The sequence below is a fragment of the Caretta caretta genome, chromosome 16 (genome assembly GCF_965140235.1).
Source record: "Caretta caretta isolate rCarCar2 chromosome 16, rCarCar1.hap1, whole genome shotgun sequence".
NCBI classification, from domain to species: domain Eukaryota; kingdom Metazoa; phylum Chordata; order Testudines; family Cheloniidae; genus Caretta; species Caretta caretta.
Genome location: NC_134221.1, coordinates 17,443,316 through 17,462,653, shown reverse-complemented (window position 1 = coordinate 17,462,653; position 19,338 = coordinate 17,443,316). Strand labels below are relative to the sequence as shown.

General features: G+C 47.6%; 1 protein-coding gene across 8 annotated transcripts in view; it reads left to right on the top strand.

Annotated features, from left to right (window-relative positions):
• The window catches only part of VAV2 (vav guanine nucleotide exchange factor 2), a 314,011-nt gene that overhangs the window by 261,775 nt on the left and 32,898 nt on the right, over positions 1-19,338 (top strand). For all 8 annotated transcript variants that reach the window (XM_075120343.1, XM_048823167.2, XM_048823163.2 and 5 more), the window contains 4 exons: positions 789-889; positions 15,036-15,135; positions 17,753-17,848; positions 18,333-18,401. In XM_075120343.1, the coding sequence (XP_074976444.1) occupies positions 789-889; positions 15,036-15,135; positions 17,753-17,848; positions 18,333-18,401 (366 nt within the window). The remainder of the gene's footprint in view (positions 1-788; positions 890-15,035; positions 15,136-17,752; positions 17,849-18,332; positions 18,402-19,338) is intronic.

Below are 19,338 nucleotides of genomic sequence, written 5' to 3'. Positions count from 1 at the left end.
TGTATTCGTGCACCTTCCTGGGTGCACCTTCCTGGGTGCACCTTCCTGGCTTGTTTACTCTGCAGTAGCGTAGGGGGCTTAGCTCTTGCTTCAGTCTGGCATGTGGTGAGGGCAGCCGCACAGGTTGCTGCAATGAAGCAGTTGAGTTTTCCTAACCAAAGGCGGCCAGACGCCTTTGTTCCATTATCAGCCTAGGCGCATCATGTCAGTGATTCAGATTAAATGCAGGCATTGCTCCACCTTCTTGGTCCATTTTCACAAGGCTGCGTTGTGTGGGCTTTATGGGATTAGGGCAGGTTATTGTATGCTGCTAGACTGCTCCCACTAGACCCAGTAAAGGGAGTTTAATATGCACAGAACCCCGCTATGCATTTATCATTGTATAACCTTCTAACTTAATTACACCCTCATATTTATTGTGATTTAGGGCTATATCTCACTGGAGTCACTTGCATTAAAACAGTTAATAGGCAAAGAGCTGGTCTACCCTGGGAACTTGCGTCTCTCAGGAGAGTGAAAAATCCACACCCGTGACAGACGTAGCTATGACCCCTGATGCAGCCAGCACTAGGTTGATGGAAGAATTCTTCTGTTTACCTAGCTACTGCCTCTCAGGGAGGTAGATTACCTGCCTCGGTGGGAGAGCTGCAGCAGTCTGTTTAGACATATCCAAAAAATGACTACAAGGTTACTTAAAGAAATGCATGTTCATTAACTAAACACTTTACATGTTAGCGCCTAGAGTGAGTTTCAGATTTTTTAACGTATTGATTTTTTTGTTGTTTTAGGACCTAATTAAAGTGCACTTCAATTTCCTGAGGGCCATCGACGTCTGTATGATGTCTGGAGGAAGCAGCTTGGCGAAAGTTTTTCTAGAATTCAAAGAAAGGTAAAAAGAATGAAAGACCCAGCCAACATACAGGGAGCTCTAATTGTGACAAGCCAAGTCCTGGTTGAGGATTGCTAGTTACAGGGCATAATCTGAGAGCAAAAAATATCGATAAGAAAAACACCGATCTTGACAGACCCTGAAGCCCTGTCCTCTGCTAACCCCTCACACTCCTACATAGTTAACACCCTGTTTTGGCTAGTTTAATTTCCCAGTATAGGCAGGAAAGGGACTGAGAGACTGCACTGCATTTATCACACCTGGCTGCTACCTGTCAGGCTTTCTGGCCATCGGTTGGGGGACCATGTCTGGTAAATGGTGGAATGATGGGGGGTAGGAGACATGAAGAAAGAGGAGGATCTGCCCCTAAACAAGCCATTGCTGCTATTTCACAACACTTTGGCTAGATCCTTCTTGGGGTTTAAATGAGTATAGCTCTATTGACGTAAAAAGGAGCTCACTCGATTTATGTAAACTGAAGGAGTGGCCCAGTGTGTAAAAAGCTCACCTGCACACACCTGTTCCTGCAATCCTTGGCAGCATCCTCAGGACTCTGCAGAAGCATAAACAAATTCCCCAGTAACATCAGATATTCAGGAGTCCCAGTGTTGTACTTACTGTAGAGGGGGCAAGAAAACACCACTCTCTGTTAACGTGTAAGGTCCTATCAGCCATGCCGATGTCCTATCAGCGTAGGGGCTCCTGTTCCAAACCAGTTCTTGTTCTGCTCCTTTCAGTGTCCTTCCAAAACACCCATGCCACAGAGTGAGTGATAGGTTAGTGACCACCTGCACTCAAGTAGTTTGATCGTTACAAGTGTACCTCGTTCTGCCCTATTGTCCCAGACTGCAATTAGCACCCACTGCAGAGGGTATGATGGCATCAGGAATGGTAGCCTCAAGGGCAACACAAAGTTGGATAGATTGTCCTATAGCCATTTTCTTCCCGTACACGACGATATCACCTTGATCCTGGGCATATTGCACGACTGAAGCTTTCTTCATATTTGCTAAGCCCACGTGTGTTGTGGGACCAAGAGGAGGAGAGGCGCATGTGGAGGTCTGCATTCAAAGGCAGAGTGGGCGAAACCTTTCCCAGACCCCACTGTGCTATGGTCTGGTTTGGATGTCCTAGGGGCTGAACGTCATGCAGCTAATGCTTTGTCTGTAAGACCCACAGGAGAATAAAGATGAGCGCCTGTAACTTCACAGGAGCGGGATAACGCCTCGCCTTCATGAATGTTTAACTGGGGTCTCCTGCAGGACGCAACGGGTCAATGAAAGTTAAGGGCATGCTGCACACTTGCAGAATCATTTCCTTTGTCTACAGAGGGCACCGCAGGCTGGTAGATCAAAGCGACTGTTCTCTCATCCATCTGGCGCTGCTGACATCCCGCACCTATGGGAGGATTAATCGATTTAAAGCCTAGATTAAGTTACATAGAGGAGTCTAAGTTTTGGCAGCTGCAAACAGGAGTATCCTGGAACATGCAGATAAGGTTAATGAAAGTCTTAGTAATATTCTTAATAATAGTCAAAGGCCTGATTTATTGTGGAATAATGCCAGGGTGTTATTGCTGTGTGATTCAACCAGTGTCTAGACGTGCAAATGCCTCTCAGAAGTCAATAACTCCAGAAATACCATCTGCATTAATAACAAATCATAAGGTCAGATAGTCCATCGTTCATGATGCTGCTTTTAGAAAGTAAATGTTTTTGGGATTAAAAGAGAATAGTTGTTTGGGAAAAGAATGCAAAACAATTTTTAAAAAATAATATAATTTTGATCTCCTAATTCCTGGCCTTGCTTGTCCTTAAACGTTCCTGTACTGTCATGTTGGGAGCAGTCCTTTCTGGACTGTATAGTCCAGGTCAGAATTTAGGAACACCCTGTGTGGTGACACAAGGCAGCACAGGTTGGGTTAGTCTGGGAGCTGGAGAAGCCGTGAGAACCACAAGGTCGGTCTGTGTCCAGCAGCTTCAATAAAGAATCCCCTTTATATTCCTCACAACCAAATCCAGTCTCTTCTCTGGATGACGGTCACAACAGGCACTGATTCAAGAAAGTCTCAGAAAACAGACCTCCAAGAGAGGGCTCACCTTCCAGGAAGCATAGCACAGCAGGGTGTCTCAGAAATACCTGACGTGTCTGCAGACAAGCAGCGCACCCCAGGCTTCCATGTTCTGAGAAGTTAGTCAAGGATGGTACGGCCAGAACTTCTAGGAGCAGTGGTACCATGTCCATCAATCTATACGCTTGCCTTGACTCAACAGCATCCCTCTTCGCAGTATACCGGGAATGGGTTACTCAGAGGTTTTTGCAACCTCTTTCTGAAAACTCCTAGGCTGTACTGCGCTCATTTTGCTCATTTTATTCACACTCATGCGAGGAACCTAGAGGTCTGTGGGTGCGAGGGATCCTATAAATAAATGTTTGCTGCTGTTAATTGAGGAGTTCGAGCTTGGCAGAGGGGAGGTAGTTAGGTGGCTGCTGCGTCTGTGTGCGTGTGAACTTGCCAACCCATTTTCGAAAGGATTTTACAAATAACTTTTTTTTGAAGAGCCTGAAAACTTTCCAGATAAACAATGGAATTAATCAGACCTCCAGCTGTGAGCAGCCAGATCTCGACTGGCAACTGCAAATCCTCACACAGGCTCCAGAGACGTCAAATACCAAAACTTTCTTCAGATCTGTCATTCAGAGAGCTTTAATCACTCAGGTGGAACAGTAGTTTTGCAGGGGCATTTTTTTATTACTATGTTAAATTGCAGATAAGCCTCTCCTTTCTCATCTGGCCTAATTTACGCAGCATCTGTGTCTAAGCTAACCAGGTCTCGCCCTGGTTATATACCCAGTTCAGATGTTGCCTGTTGGGGTGAAGGTTTGCTCCTCTCAGACGGCCTGATGATTTGACAGTAGCTAGCTTGGGTAACCATAGTGATGTAGACGTGGTGGCATGGGCTTCACCACAGGCTAGCAACTGGAGTTCATGCGGGCCAGCAGCTGGGCTCCTCAGCCAGCTTGTACTCGGGTAGCTAGCCTGTGCCTCTGTATCTAGGCTACTATTGTTACCTGTGCAAACTGGATTAAAGGTTGCTCTGGTTTGCCTACCCATGCTACAATCACACCATCTCTTGCTGTTTAGACGTATCCAGTGTCAAACCTCTTTCTGGTGCCATCTTCCAAGCATTACCTCTGTCTGGTGTACGAACAGCAAGAGAAACGCCTTCAGCACAGAGCCGTCCCCCCGATTCAGCAGCAGGCTGCTCAGCTTTATAAAGTCAGTTTCCCCCAAACTGCTCTTTCCGTCAGTCTTTCCCCTCTTTGCCCCCAAAGAATAGCTTGAGCCAGCTGCAGAGCTCTTCCCTGTCTCGGGGTGAGGAGAGAAGGGGGTTGCTTTAAAGTGATTGCTGTCCCCAGAGGGGTTTAGAAACTGGTGCTAGGGAACCTGAAAGCCCGGCTAAAGCATTAAAGAGCTCCAAATGGAAAGGCCTGTCACTTTTCTAGCCCTTGCAATAATTTAAGGTTTTACCAGCAGTACCTTGGGCTTTGAAAGGAGATGTCGAGCCTTCCTGCCAGCTGGGTGCAGAAGTGTCTGAGGAGCCATGTACATGCTGGAGTGCTGTACTGACTGCGTATTTGCGTGTGGTTATAAACCTAACTAGAAGAACCATTATGTAATGTATAGGCATTGGATGGTGTCCCTTTAAATGGCTTGGGAGCCCTCTAGTGGGACTCCCCGTCCTCTACTGAAGAAGCCCCCAGAACCTAACAGAGCAGATGTGGATACATGTAGTCCGGCCGCGTATGTGGTTAGTAAACATGGTTATTTGGCCACCAGCTGTCCATGTGGTTTCCACATATTCTTAATATTGTGTAAAGGGCAAAGACATGACAGTCTACCCCGAAACTAGTGGGGAATGTAGCATAAATGTAGCATTTCTCTCTCTCTCTAATATAATGGACTCATGGTAGGTGCATCAGGAATCCTGCTGCAGTGGCCTGATTTGAGACCACCTGACCCCAGTGCAAGGTAGGTGCAGCCCTACTGCTCAGGTAACGTCCCTCAGGGACCTTACGCCAGAGCTAGATGGGACATAGCAGAGCTCTGGTTCGCCATGCCTCGCCCCAGCATACCTGCTCCTTCCCCCAATGCCTGGGGTTGAAAAGGGGTGGTTGGTGAAGGACCAGCTCACCTGCAACAGAGACTTCCCCTGCCTAGGTTTAAGGCCCCTTGGTGCTGGATGTGTTGCACAAAGTGGGCATGTAGTGTTTGCAAGTTAGAGAGATTTCCCCATATCCGCACCTCAGCAGTGCTTGTAGAAGATTCAATGGTGCCTGCACATTAGAGTTGCCAACTGTCTACTCGCACAAAACGGAACACCGTTGTCCTCCCCGCCCCGCCCCTCCTCTGAGGCTCCGCCCCCTCTCCCTCCCTCCCTCTCTCGCTCGCTCTCCCCACCCTCCCTCACTCGCTCATTTTCACCGGGCTGGCTTAGGGGGTGAGGGTGCTCCAGGCTGGGATCAAGGTGTTCGGATGGGATCAGGGTTGAGGCATGGGGGGGAGGAGGAGAGGGGGTCAGGGTGCAGGCTCCTGGTGGCGCTTACCACAAGCAGCTCCCAGGAGCAGCAGTATGTCCCTCCTCCGGCTCCTACGCAGAGCTGCAGCCAGGCGGCTCCACGTGCTACCCCATCCGCAGGAACTGCCCCCGCAGCTCCCAGTGGCTGGGAGCCCTACTGTGCTGCTGATTTGGACTTTTAACAACCCGGTCAGCGGTACTGACTGGAGCCGCCAGGGTCCTTTTTCGACCAGGCATTCCCCAAAAAACTGCACACCTGGCAACCCTACTGCACACAGGTATTTAGGTGGATTTTTTTTTTTTTAAAAGGTGTATTTGCACATACTGTTACATACTATCTGTGCACAGAGTTGCCTTGCTTGCTTGATTTTTACACCTAAATGCATAGGATGTCAAATCCGTGTGCTATAGATGATAAATGACCTCATCATCAACACGCCTATGGCATCGGGGATAGAACCCTGGCTCTTAATCCACATAAGTGAGGTGAGACATTACAAGCTGAGTTACAGCTACTAGGGGATAAGAGTCCTATGCACAACAATCGTATTCTGAAGGCACAACGGGCACAGAAATATGTGTAACAAATCTCGTTCACCGTACGTGAGTAAGTGTAATTATAGATCTGTAATATCAGACAAACAATCAGAGAGAGACCGACACCGGTTGGTGGTGCCTGCCTGCCGGTTTGGATGTTTACTGCTAAGAATTGCAAAAGCCGCAATTTTGTCAAACTTCTGTGCCATAAATAGCAACCTATTTTTAACAACTCAGGAATCATTTTCTAAATCCTACAGCATATATAGCCTTCCACACGGACGACAACCCAGCGTTTCCATAAGCAGCTATCACGGCGAGCAGGACCAGTAAAGCTGCTGGGAAACTGGCAGGCCGGCACAGTGATAGAATTTTTTTCCGGCCCGTTCTAGAGCGAGGATAATGCCCCAAAGCTCCGAACACATCCCTTCTCCCACATCTGGGACTGTGCTTGGAGTTCCTGGTATCTCAAGTGAGATTGAAGTTTGGAAGTGTCTTTCAGCAGGCATTTTTCCACTCTCGAAGCTTTTTGATGTCCACTTCAAAAGCAAAGATACCTCAAGGCACGCGTCCCCTGTTTGTCCTGTTGTCAGGCAGGGACAGCCTAGACTTCAGTGATGATCGAGTGCGACCCATTCATGAATGTGTGCTACAGGCCGCCCTCCGTGCCTGATCCACAGAGGAGATAACTCCCCCCAAAAGGCCATGCTAGCTAACTCTCAAAATCACTCTTCATGCCACATTATTTCAACAAACAAGTCAACCAACTGGCTTCAATTAAACTGTGAGAGTTTAATTGAACTCTCTTCTTAAACTGTGAGAAGCTCCTTCTCTGGCGTATGCCATGGGAAGCTCCAAGCAGCGAAATGCCAATTGCTGGCACTTGTTTTGTTTTGTTTTATTTGTCCCAAGCCTTGAGAGAGAATGAAAATGGGTCGAGCGCAGTGCTTCTTAACTATGCCTGAAAGCTGCGGGGGAGGAGGGTTTCCTTTGGAAAAGATCAGGTTTTGTTGCAGAAAGTCAAGAAGTGCTTTACAGTTTTAGGTGATTGCTCTTTTGCACCTTTTGGAGATTTAACTCTTCCTGACTGCACCAGAGGGCAGTGCGCTGGGCTCAGATTTGCAATGTGCCTGGGGCATGTGGCAGTGAGGGAGGAGAGAAACCACAAGCCGTAGAGTGAAACTTCAATGCCACGCTTGTCTACCGAAGATGCACAGTCCCTCGGCACCTTGCCACATGAAAAATTGGAAGTGCAAACAAGGCCCAAAGCAAACTGTCAGTTTCTGATATGGGGCTAAGAAAAGAGTTCCTCTCCCTTTTGCCTGTTAACTATTTCCTTTCGCAAAGGAGTCCACGTCCCCCTGTTTCAGCTCGCTGCTATGAGGAAGGTCTGTCAACATCCCTTTCTAACAGGACACCCTCACAGTAAAACAAATTCACGCTGATTACCAAAGACAGCTGTTTCCACATGGTGAACTGACGGTGTGCTAGGGAGCATGCTCTGGAATCTGAACATTGAGTGTAGACTTGTTCACAAGGGCAGTCCTGGCTGGAGGTGCCAGTGAGAGAACAGAGACAGACAAGGTGAAGTCCCCCCTCACCCCCCTCCAAGGTTGTTAGATCAACCATTGAAATATGTCAGCCAACATATTTTTCCCCCCTAGCCTTTCTGAACACCCCAAACCCTCAAGCCCCTGTGTCATAGAATCACAGAATATCAGGGTTGGATGGGACCTCAGGTGGTCCTCTAGTCCAACCCCCTGCTCAAAGCAGGACCAATCCGCAATGAAATCATCCCAGCCAGGGCTTTGTGAAGCGTGACCTTGAAAACCTCTAAGGAAGGAGATTCCCACACCTCCATAGGTAACCCATTCCAGTGCTTCATCACCCTCCTAGTGAAAAAGTTTTTCCTAATATCCAACCTAGACCTCCCCCACTGTAACTTGAGACCATTGCTACTTGTTCTGTCATCTGCTAACACTGAGAACAGCTGAGCTCCATCCTCTTTGGAACCCTCTTTCAGGTAGTTGAAAGCAGCTATCAAATCCCCCCTCATTCTTCTCTTCTGCACACTCAATAATCCCAGTTCCCTCAACCTTTCCTCATAAGTCATGTGCTCCAGCCCTCTAATCATTTTCGTTGCTCTCCGCTGGACTCTCTCCAGTTTTTCTGCATCCTTCATGTAATGTGGGGCCCAAAACTGGACACCAGTACTCCAGATGAGGCCTCACCAATGTCGAATAGAGGGGAACGATCACGTCCCTCGATCTGCTGGCAATGCCCCGACTTATACAGTCCAAAATGCCGTTAGCCTTCTTGGCAACAAGGGCGTGCTGTTGACTCATATCCAGCTTCTCATCCTCTGTAACCCCTAGGTCCTTTTCTGCAGAACTGCTGCTGAGCCACTCGGTCCCCAGTCTGTAGCGGCGCATGGGATTCTTCCGTCCTAAGTGCAGGACTCTGCACTTGTCCTTGTTGAACCTCATCAGATTTCTTTTGGCCCAATCCTCTAATTTGTCTAGGGCCCTCTGTATCCTATCCCTACCCTCCAGCGTATCTACCTCTCATCCCAGTTTAGTGTCATCTGAAAACTTGCTGAGGGTGCAGTCCACGCCATCCTCCAGATCATTAATGAAGATATTGAACAAAACCAGCCCCGGGACCGACCCTTGGGGCACTCCGCTTGATACCGGCTGCCAACTAGACATGGAGCCATTGATCACTACCCGTTGAGCCCGACAATCTAGCCAGCTTTCTATCCACCTTATCATCCATTCATCCAGCCCATACTTCTTTAACTTGCTGGCAAAATACCGTGGGAGACCATATCAAAAGCTTTGCTAAAGTCAAGGAATAACACGTTCACTGCATTCCCCTCATCCACAGAGCCAGTTATCTCATCATAGAAGGCAATTAGATTAGTCAGGCATGACTTGCCCTTGGTGAATCCATGCTGACTGTTCGTGATCGCTTTCCTCTCCTCTAAGTGCTTCAGGATTGATTCCTTGAGGACCTGCTCCATGGTTTTTCCAGGGACTGGGGTGTGGCTGACTGGCCTGTAGTTCCTCAGATCTTCCTCCTTCCCTTTTTTAAAGATGGGCACTCTACATTAGCCTTTTGCCAGTTTTTCGGGACTTCCCCTGATCGCCATGAGTTTTCAAAGATAATGGCCAATAGCTCTGCAATCACATCCGCCAACTCCTTCAGCACTCTCGGATGCAACACATCCGGCCCCATGGACTTGTGCTCATCCAGCTTTTCTAAATAGTCCCGAACCACTTCTTTCTCCACAGAGGGCTGGTCACCTCCTCCCCATGCTGTGCTGCCCAGTGCAGCAGTCCGGGAGCTGACCCTGTTCGTGAAGAGAGAGGCAAAAAAACTATTGAGTATATTAGCTTTTTCCACGTCCTCTGTCACTAGGTTGCCTCCCTCATTCAGTAAGGGGCCCACACGTTCCTTGTATCATTCTGGTTGCCATTTGCTGTTGATCGGCTATCAGTTCCTTTCCATACAGTGATTAGCACTGCACAGAATATTCAGAATCTGGCCTTGCCTTGTACCTTATTAAAGGTTACAGTTAACAATGTTCAAAGCAGAACAGCTGTGTCTGGTTTGGGGTATGATTTCTTCACTCTGCCAAAGGTCTCAGATATGTTTTTTCCCTCCAGTATAATCTTAAAATCCTTCTCCTTTTGAGGGTCTCTAGCGGATGACATCTGAAGGCGTATTCCCTTCCTTTGCTTTTATCCTAAGCCTCATAAGATTTATGTACATTGAATTGTATAAGCTACTTATCTGCCCTGGCTCTTATTCTGTGTGGGTCCATTTTCCATTGTAGTCTCCCACCTTCATTCACAGGAGATGCCAGCACTGTACTTTTTAGTGTATGTTCCCTCTTCCAAGCCATATTGATCAAAGGAAGTATGGCATTCTTCATGTCATTTCTCACTAGCGCTGGGGCTTTGATTTCCATGCAGAGGCATTGTCCACTTCACTAATTCATCTCTTGTTCCATGCTTATGGCTTTAGTGTATACCATTGTTGTGAATTTGTTGCCAGGCATTCATGCTTAATACATTATTTTATTATTTATATTAGGATAGAACTTAAAAGGCCCCATTGTGTCAGATGCCATACATACATATAGTAAGAGAGAATATACTAAGAGCTTACATCCTAAATAGATAGAGAATGGGAGAAAGGAAGTATTGCCTTCATTTCACAGATATGGGGCGGGGAAACTGAAGCACAGAGAGATTAAGTGACTCCCCCAGGGTCACACAGGAAATCTGTGGCAGACAAGGGAATTGAACCCCACTCTTGAGGCCCACTCCAATAACTTTGCCACCGCACTATCCTACCTCTCTAAATCTGAGAACTACATTTCCCAGAATGGCCTGTGGGAACCTCTCTGCTAGGGCAAGTTCTGCTGAGACAAGGAGAAGAGTGTACTCGAGAACATTCGCTGTGGGCTCGCTCTGTTATCGATGTATGAAAGTGACTTGTACGGGCTACTGAAACGTGCTTTTACATAGAGTGAGCAGGAGAGGCCAAAAGCGTCTCCTCTAATTGCGTGCTTGTTCATGTGTCTAACTGCAGCTCCGTGTGCCAAGTAGATGAGGGGAAAACCCCCACGGGGCAGCTTGTCGTTCAGCTTTGCCTCTGCCCTCCCCACTTGGAACGCCAGGGCTGCCTGCAGCAGCTGAGTGGGTAAATGTAACATTTTGATGCAGTTGGTCGCAGAAAGAGCTTATTGCGTGCATCACCAAAGAATTAGAGAAGCATTTTAAGATGCTGCATTATGTATGAACTGAGCTGTGTTGCTGATTTAATGGCCAGTAGGGCTGCCGTGGTGGGCGGAGTCTACTGGGAAGAACAATTGCAGCTGCTCTTTTGTGGGAGCCAAGCGGGTGTCCAAACGGGCTAGCCACAGAATAGAATTGGTCTGGTCTCGTTGGTTTAGTGCTGCCGGAGTTACGTTTTCATATGGCAGTTTCACAGGCGACGAGGAGAGACGGGACTTTCTCTTTGGTCTTGGTGTCTTACCAGCTATTATACTGTATTGTTGTTATTTGTATCACGCGATCAGCTAGAGATCAGGGCCCCGTTGCGCTGGGCACGGTGCAAACACAGAGTGTGAGACAGTCCCTGCCGCGAAGAACTCCTAGTCCAGGAAGTATTTTCCCCGTTGAACAGCTGAGGAACGGAGGTCAAGAGAGCTAAAGTGACTAGTCCAGTGTCACAGAGGGAGTCTGTGGCTGTGTCTACACTGAAAAGTGTAGCAGCACCGAGTCTCAGAACTTGGGTCAGTTGACTCTGGCTCACAGGGCTAGAAATAGCAGGGCTGATGTTCCTTCTCTGGCAGGAACCCAGGGCTCCGAGACCATCCCCACTCACCGGGTCTCAGAGCCCGGGTTCTACCCCGAGCGGGAGTGTCTACGCTACTATTTTTAGCCCTGCAAGCCGGAGCCAGTTGACACTTGACTCTGAGGCTTTGCCTTTGCAGCAGAGACGTACCCACGGGCGGAGCCAGGAAATTAACCTAGCTGTCTGGAATCCTAGTCCAATGCCTTACCCATGAGACCATCCTCTCTGTCTAAGGTGTCAGGGCTGTTCCACTCCTGCTTTTCCACTCCCCTCCAAGGGTCCCCAGCAGAGCGATGCATCGCTCCTGTGCATTGTGGATTTTTAAAAAATGAAACACTTTGTAAATCTCATAAGTCAGAGGGAGATTTAAATGTATGTTCTTGGAGCCCCCTTTAAACCAGCTGCATATTACTGCACGTGTTGAGAAGTTGTTAAGGGAAAAAGCCAGAAGAATAATCTGTACTGACTGCAGCTTCATCAGGTATTGAGCATTCCATAAATCTCTCCATTCAATTGTTCGGCTGGGTTTGAGAATCACAGATTTCCACCATGACACTAGGTCAGGGATACCGGGATCCTCCCTGGCATGTGACTGGTCTCTGAAATAACGGATGAGTTACAGTATGTGGTTGCATATGTGTCCTGTCTTACCAGGTGCAATACACTTAATGGCTAGAAAGTATGTGTGGGAGAGGGAGACGGGGGACATACAGGATTAATGGCATTTAGGGTCTGAAAAAAACAACCCATAATCCACAGCAAGACCTGACTCTTTGCCTTGGACCCTGGCTGTGTTCCACTGCATCAGTGTCCAGCCCTGCGGTACTGGTGTGGAGCTGAAGGATGCAAATGTCCCAACTCTATTCTTGACCCCACCTGTCCAGAAAGGTACACGAGCCGTTGCTGTAAAACAGCCTGACTGTGGCGAGTCTCTTAGGCCCTGCACCTGCAAAGGGCTCTTTGATGAGGCTATTCACGTACCGCAGATTTGTCATGCGTATGGGTCTTTGCGGGATCAGGGCCTTATTTCTCGATGCCTCAGCTCCTCCTTTGTAAAATGATGTTAATACTCAGTTTCGTCACCTTTTGTCTGTCTTGTCTGCTTAGACAGTAAGTTCTTCGTGGCAGGGACTGTCTCTTACTTGGTGTCTGTGGAACACCTAGTACAATGTGGCCCTGATCTCAGTTGAGGCCTCTAGCTTTCTACGGTAATGCACATAATAATTGCTGAGTCCTTTCTGGGCATTTTGCTAGAAGAGAAGGAACATCACATAGTCTGGACTGAAATTTAGGAGTCATAGCTTCTGTTGCCTGGTCCTGCAACTGACTTACTCTGTGAACTTAGGCAAGTCACATTGCTTTCGTTTATAAAACAGGGATCATATTTGCCTACCTCACAAGGGTGCTGGGAGACTTAAGTAATAATGGTAAATGCCTGGGGGTCCTTAAGTGAAAGAGGTGCATGAATATGGTGTTGGTTGTTTCATCAAACGGGAACACTTGTGGTTTGGAAAATGTTATGGTTTCGTTGTATTACTGTACCAGCTAAGAGCCCTAGTCATGGACCACAACCCCACCGCAGCAGGCAGTGTACAACACAGAGCAAAATAAGACGTCCCTGCCCCAAAGAGCTTACAATCCAAGTATAACATGAGACAGCAGACAGACAGACAGACAGACAGGGAAGTAGAAGGAAACAGAGCCAGTTTGATAGGCAGGGATATTAGCACATCAGCAGCCTGGCCATTGTCACAGTGTGACTGGAAGCCAGTTATGTAGTTTTATGGCATTGGCAGGATGTGCTGTGAGCCACGACAGAGAAATTAAATAAATCTCTCAAGTGAAAGGTTTTTATTTTACCTTTAATTCTCCTGAGATCTAGGTTGTTCTGTTGCTTTAACGCAGCGGATGATCTCCTTTTGTAAATTGCAGCGCTAACACGGTGTAAACTGAGCAGAAGTGATTAGGGAGGGGAAAAGCCGATTAAGACATTTGGGCGGCGGGGGCAGGGGGATAGCTGCCTATGTTGTCATCTCAAGGAAACGTGTCACTGCAGTAGGGCTCACTGTTTAGCAGCTCCTGCATTCAGTGGCGTGGGTGCAGGATTTGTGGTGTGCATGCACCATTTACCTTTGTGTTTACTGAGCCTCCAGCCTCAACTTGATTCAGAGTTCAATGCATGAACCTCCCCTAACAATGTCCAGTTTGAATAAACTTCATGTAGCATAGAGCGAGGAGAAAGGCACTGTAATGACCAGTGAATCTCCAGTTCCTTTCCCAATAGGATTTTTAAGTATTATTGCGTAAACCTCAAGCTACCTAGGATCAAATGGGGGAAGTGAATAGGTCGCCCATCCATTCATTCCTATGCCTTGGATAGCGTCCACGGTTTTTTGACTCCTGGGATGCGCAGCTCAACAAGTTTGTTGATCTCTAGATGTACGGGTGGGGGGGGCAACTAAATACACAGTGTAACTGGTGCACCTGGACCACTGGAGTCAAGGTGCATTAACTACACAATTGCTAATACATCCCTCGCAGCTCCACACAGTATGGGAACAGTATTGCAGTCGCTGGGTACGAGATATGGTGCATGGGGTGGTGTATTTGCTTACCATCAATGGAGCCATTTCCTAACATGCTCTGAAGGAGGTTCTTCCTGGAGGCAGTGATTTTTTTAAAATGTTCCTTCCTGAAACAGATTCTTTTTTAAATATATCTGACCTGCAGATAGCCTTGAGCCACGAGATTGTGGTGTTGTCTCCAGATTGCAAGCTTTTGGAAGCAGGGGCTAACTTTTTGTTCTGTTTTTGTATAGCTCCTAGCACAGTGGGGTCCTGGGCCATGACAAGGGCTCCTAACTGCTGCTGCAATACAAATAATAATTTAACAACAATAACAAGGGCGTTGAGCTCTGGGATTTCAGTACAGCTCCCTATAGAGATAAGAACTCGGTAGGACGTTGAGATCTGGATTCAGATCCAGACTTTTCCAAAGTCCTGATGTGTTTCGATCCAGAGTTTTGAGCCAGATCCATTTCTGTTCAGAAAGTTACTAAAAAAGAAACTGGTGTCTGAAAAGAGAAAGGAAGGTGCGGATCTCTGAATACGCTCTTTGAGAAGTAGCAGCAGAGCGGATAGGCAGACTCCCTCTACTGGGCTGTTTTGGAGCTTCTCAGTCAGTGGAAAGAGGAAAAAGGAAAGGGTCATTTCCCCCTGCATGAACAGGAACTTCATAGCAATCCAGAGCAGGGGGGTATTAGCACTCCACCATATCATTACAGCTTAACATCTGGTCTCACCCAAGCAAACTTGAATTTAGGGATTTTACAGGCCAGTGTTGGAATTATGCCAGGGCTCTGGGACCTGGCAGTTGAGGGATGAGCCACGGTACTTTGTGTAATGGGAGGGCAGATTAATTGAAAAGTCCCTTCCACTCCCCCACCAGCCTAATTTTGGCCGCCAAATTTCCCCCACAGGCTCGAACATGCTTCTCTGAAAACCTCCAAGTGTTGCAATGTTAAAAAAGCAGTGCAGTAAAAAAGTGTTAATACTTCGTTGAGCAGTTATATGGGGGGACTAGCTGTTTGCTTTGCACTTTCCCATATTTTTTTATAATGAGTAATAACTGCCGGCAAATGTTTCTGATTAAATCCTCTCCAGGCTATTGATTTATGGCGAGTATTGCAGCCATATGGAATGCGCCCAAAATACGCTGAACGGTCTCATTGCGAGCAAAGAGGACGTTAGGCAAAAAGTTGAGGTAAGTGGCTGTGGGGGAGACCGGGATGATGCACGGGGCGTTCAGTCCAATAGCTCTTCTGTGTTCTGCCTCCCTTCCTGGATTTACTTCGTTGTCAGGTTTAGAAACTGCTGCTGGGATTGAATGATTAAGGAGAATTTCCCAAGAGCGTCGCTGAAGAGGGAAGGGAAGAATTGGGGGGCTGATTCTGGGGCAGTACAAGGGGGTTGGCAGGCAAAGATAGCTTCTCATCAGCTTTCAGCCACCCATCTGCCAGTGTGCCGCCTGGCATAAATTAGAGCAGCTCATGCATTCTTTACTTGGGCTACTGAGCAGCCCAGAATCTCCATAGTACCTTGTACTATTGCCCCCATCTGCCTCCCACGCCCACCCCGTGCAGGGCCAGTGCTAGAGAAGGTCCCACTAGCCCCTTGTAGTTTTTTAATAGTCACTGTATGGAGCAGGGGGCAGAATCACCCTCTTACACCTGCATAGCCTCCACAGTGCAAGGCTTAAAGCCACCATGTTTAGGCTGTTTCATGAATGTGTTTCATTTTTTCCCCTTTTTAAATACTCTGGCTTTGTAGCAGGAAGGCCCTCAAAGCCTCTCCCATCCAGCCAGTTGTGTCACAATAAATGACAGCCATGGATGATGGAAAAGACCCAATTCATCGTCCCTCTGCAAGGTGCTGAGCACCCTCAATGCCCATTTAGAGATTCATGGATTTTCAGGCCAGAAGGATCATCCTCTCTGACCTCCTGCCTCACACAAGCCAGAGGATTTCACCCACTTGTTCCTGCACTGAGCCCCATGGAAGACCACTGTTTATGTCACTGGGAGATCAGCACCTTATAGGGTTGGCCCCTGTATCACTCAGCCCACCGTCCCGGTAAAAAAAGGCTTTATCAGTGGATCAGACGAGCTCAGCACAGCCGGTTTCCCACATAGCCTGTCATTCCCACCCGCTGTTTTCCCCTCTGTAAAGCCCATCCGCAACCTCCTCACATTTCATTGCTCAAAAGCGTCATAGGGCTGCATGTGTGAGTAACCCTCAGCCCTGCTCCCGCCCCCCGAGCCTGAGAAGGTCAGCTCCGTGAAGACGAAATCACTTCCACCCCACAAAGATGAAATCGCTCCCTGCCTCCGTCCATCACTGGAGTGTTCTGGGACCGATCCAAAGCCGGGGTGGGGGAGGGAGGGAGGAGTCTTTCCATTGACTCCACTGGGCTTTGGATCAGGCGCCTATGTCGTTGGTGCTGAATTTCTGGCAGATGTGTTTGTGCTGCTGGAGCCAGGTGCATTGTGGGCTGTTTCCACACACAGCTCTAACAGCTCCTGCTCTGGGTCAGCCCGGCCCTTCCTCCCGCCGAAGCTCCAGTTTTGTGCCTCCCTTAAGCAGAGATTTTGGACCACATTCAGTTCTGGCACAAGCTGTTACTACCTTCTGAAGTCAATGGGGACATGGGCCAACTTATACTGACGCGGCGTTGGGGACTGAAGTGTTCTATCTCCTGTGTTGTGTGCCCAAATAGCTCCTTGGGGCTAGGGCAGCGAGACCACCCACCCCCCATCTTCTCTTTACAGCAATAGGAATCTGTATCGCATGGGCTACCAGACTAGGGATGATCTCTCTGTCTAGTGTAGACACTTCTCCTGCCCCCGCTATGGTCGTAGCTGAGCTCCTCACAGTCTTTAGTGTATTTGTCCTCACAGCACCCCTGTGAGGTAGAGGAGCCAGAAAGGACAGGCTACTTGAGCGGCTAGTTGTTTCCAGCCGTAATTCCTGCTTCATTTGTGATGTTAATCTCAAATCGCTGGGCTGCCTCTGCATGTTACTTTATTGTCCACCAATGGCCTGTGATTCACCATGCAAATGCAGCAGAGTGGTTACGAACTGAATCCCTTTTTATAACCCCCGCCAGCCTCCCAGCTCTCACATCAAAATATTACGATCCAGATTATGTCCAGTATCCAAGGCGCTACTGCTGTGACCTTTAGCTGTTCGCACATTTCTCCTTATTTAATTACATTTCCGCTTGTTAGCAGAGCCTATCTCTCTGCATAGCCTAATACACGTTGTATCAGGCCCATCGCAATGCATGAGTCTTATAGTTTAATGTGGTCTGGGATAAGGGAGACACTCTCTCTCTCTCTCTCTCTCTCCCCCTCCTTCTAGGTGGTCCCCCGCTCTAGTGGGTTTGGGGCAGTCGCTCAGTATGTCCCAGTCACTGTTTCCCTATGGTGGACTGGATAGGATTCCCATCAAAACCGGCCAATGCTGCCCCTGAATCAGCTGGAGTGGTCACTACTTGAGCGATCGGAAACATGGTGCCACTCCCCTACTCCCCAGGAGTGTGGGTATTCTGCTCCTAGCACTTCTGTCCCCTGCCTGGCGAGAGGAAGCAAGGGACTCAGACCTAGGTCTCCTACATGCAAAGGAGCACAACTAATGGAAGTGATAGGCGGTACTGTGTATATGATGGAACTGGGACATTCGCCCCAACCCCAGTGCCCCTACTGGAAAAATTAGGAACTAATGATGCATTGTGCTTTGAGAGTTTACAGAAGCAAAACAAAGCAGCTTGAGAAAATTTTTTTTCCCATCTCTTCATTTATTTTATTTCATTTCATTGTTAGGAATGCACATTAAAGGTTCAGGATGGGAAGTTTAAATTGCAAGATCTGTTGGTGGTACCAATGCAGAGGGTCTTGAAGTATCATCTCCTATTAAAAGTAAGTGTTTCGGAATCAAAATTTTCCTCGCGGTGGCCACTCTTGCCGTAGCATCTCTGGGCTTTTCCCGTAGCAAATGGAATCAGCAGAGCGAGGGATTTTCTTTTTCTTTAAATGAAATAATTACTACAGCTGCTTAAACACAACATAACATTTGTGCCATCTTTTAAAATACAATGACCAAGGGTAATTCTGCACTAGTTAGCCACGAAAGGCAGTTAATGAATATAAAATAAGCTTTCATATCGTCTGATTATGTGTGAAATTCCTCCCGTCAGCTCTGTGTAGCAGATCCACCAAGCACCAAGAGCTTTGCTGGTTCGTCTCCTTATGGCGATAGCTGCCGACTGCCTGCCACAGCTTCATTGCTGTATGTTCACAGTGGCATGCAGTAATTGGTTTATGGCCTGTATTATGTGCTGTTACATGAGGTGGGCAGTAGTGTGTGAAACTTTCCTAACGCACTCGGAATAATTTTTTGCAGGAGCTTCTCAGCCATTCGTCTGATCGGCCAGAAAAGCAACAACTCAAGGAAGCTTTGGAAGCCATGCAGGTAGGAGATGAGTGACGCAGTCTACCTGCAGGGAACTGGTAGAAGCAGCATGCCCTTGAATGTTAGGCTGCAAGGGTGGAGATGAATCCGGGTCGAGGCGATTGACATTTAGGTGTGTTACAGTAGCACCAAGAGGTCAGTGCCCTGGTGCATTAGGCACGGTACAAACACATAACAGAAACCATTCCTGCCCCAAAGAGCTTAAAATCTAAAGACTTATTTCTTCAAAGATGGTGATGCTTGCAAAGAGTTCAGACATTGCCATTTTAGATAACTCAGCTTAAGGGTGTTAAGATTCCGTAAACATGCTTCTTATTTTCTTTGCAAAAGCTGCAGGGGCAGGATGTGTGTGTCACTACTCAGATGCAATACTTCTACCTGGGTTGGAAGGAAGGTCAATTATGTGTAGGAAAAACTTCAGAGGGAAAAGTGCAACACATCTGGGCAGAGGAAAGAGATGCCTTTTCCTTTATGATATGCATATGCACTCTAGTTGCTATTAGAAGTCATTTCACAACAAATGCATAGTTGGCACCATTATCTTCTCTCCAAAGCACAGTGGGAAGCTGGTATTGGCTGACAATTTTGCACTGATAACCATTGTACATAGATGTACTGTGACAAATTCGACTCTTGCTTTCACCAGTGTAAATCTAGTGACTCCACTGACGTGTGGAGTTACTTCGAATCTACACCAGTGTTGTAGAAATTTGTCCCTCTTAGTGTGTTTGTGTACTGTGCGTCTGCATGGAGCATAGATGGGGATGCACCATCATCCAGATCCGAATACCACTGAGTGGAGTGAGTTGGAAATTTTCCATCTAAGTTGTTTGGGTCTTTTTGATGAAAAATGGCTTGATCACAAAATGGAAATTTCTGTGTGTTTGAAAGTTTTGGCAAAAAGAAAAGGAGGACTTGTGGCACCTTAGAGACTAAC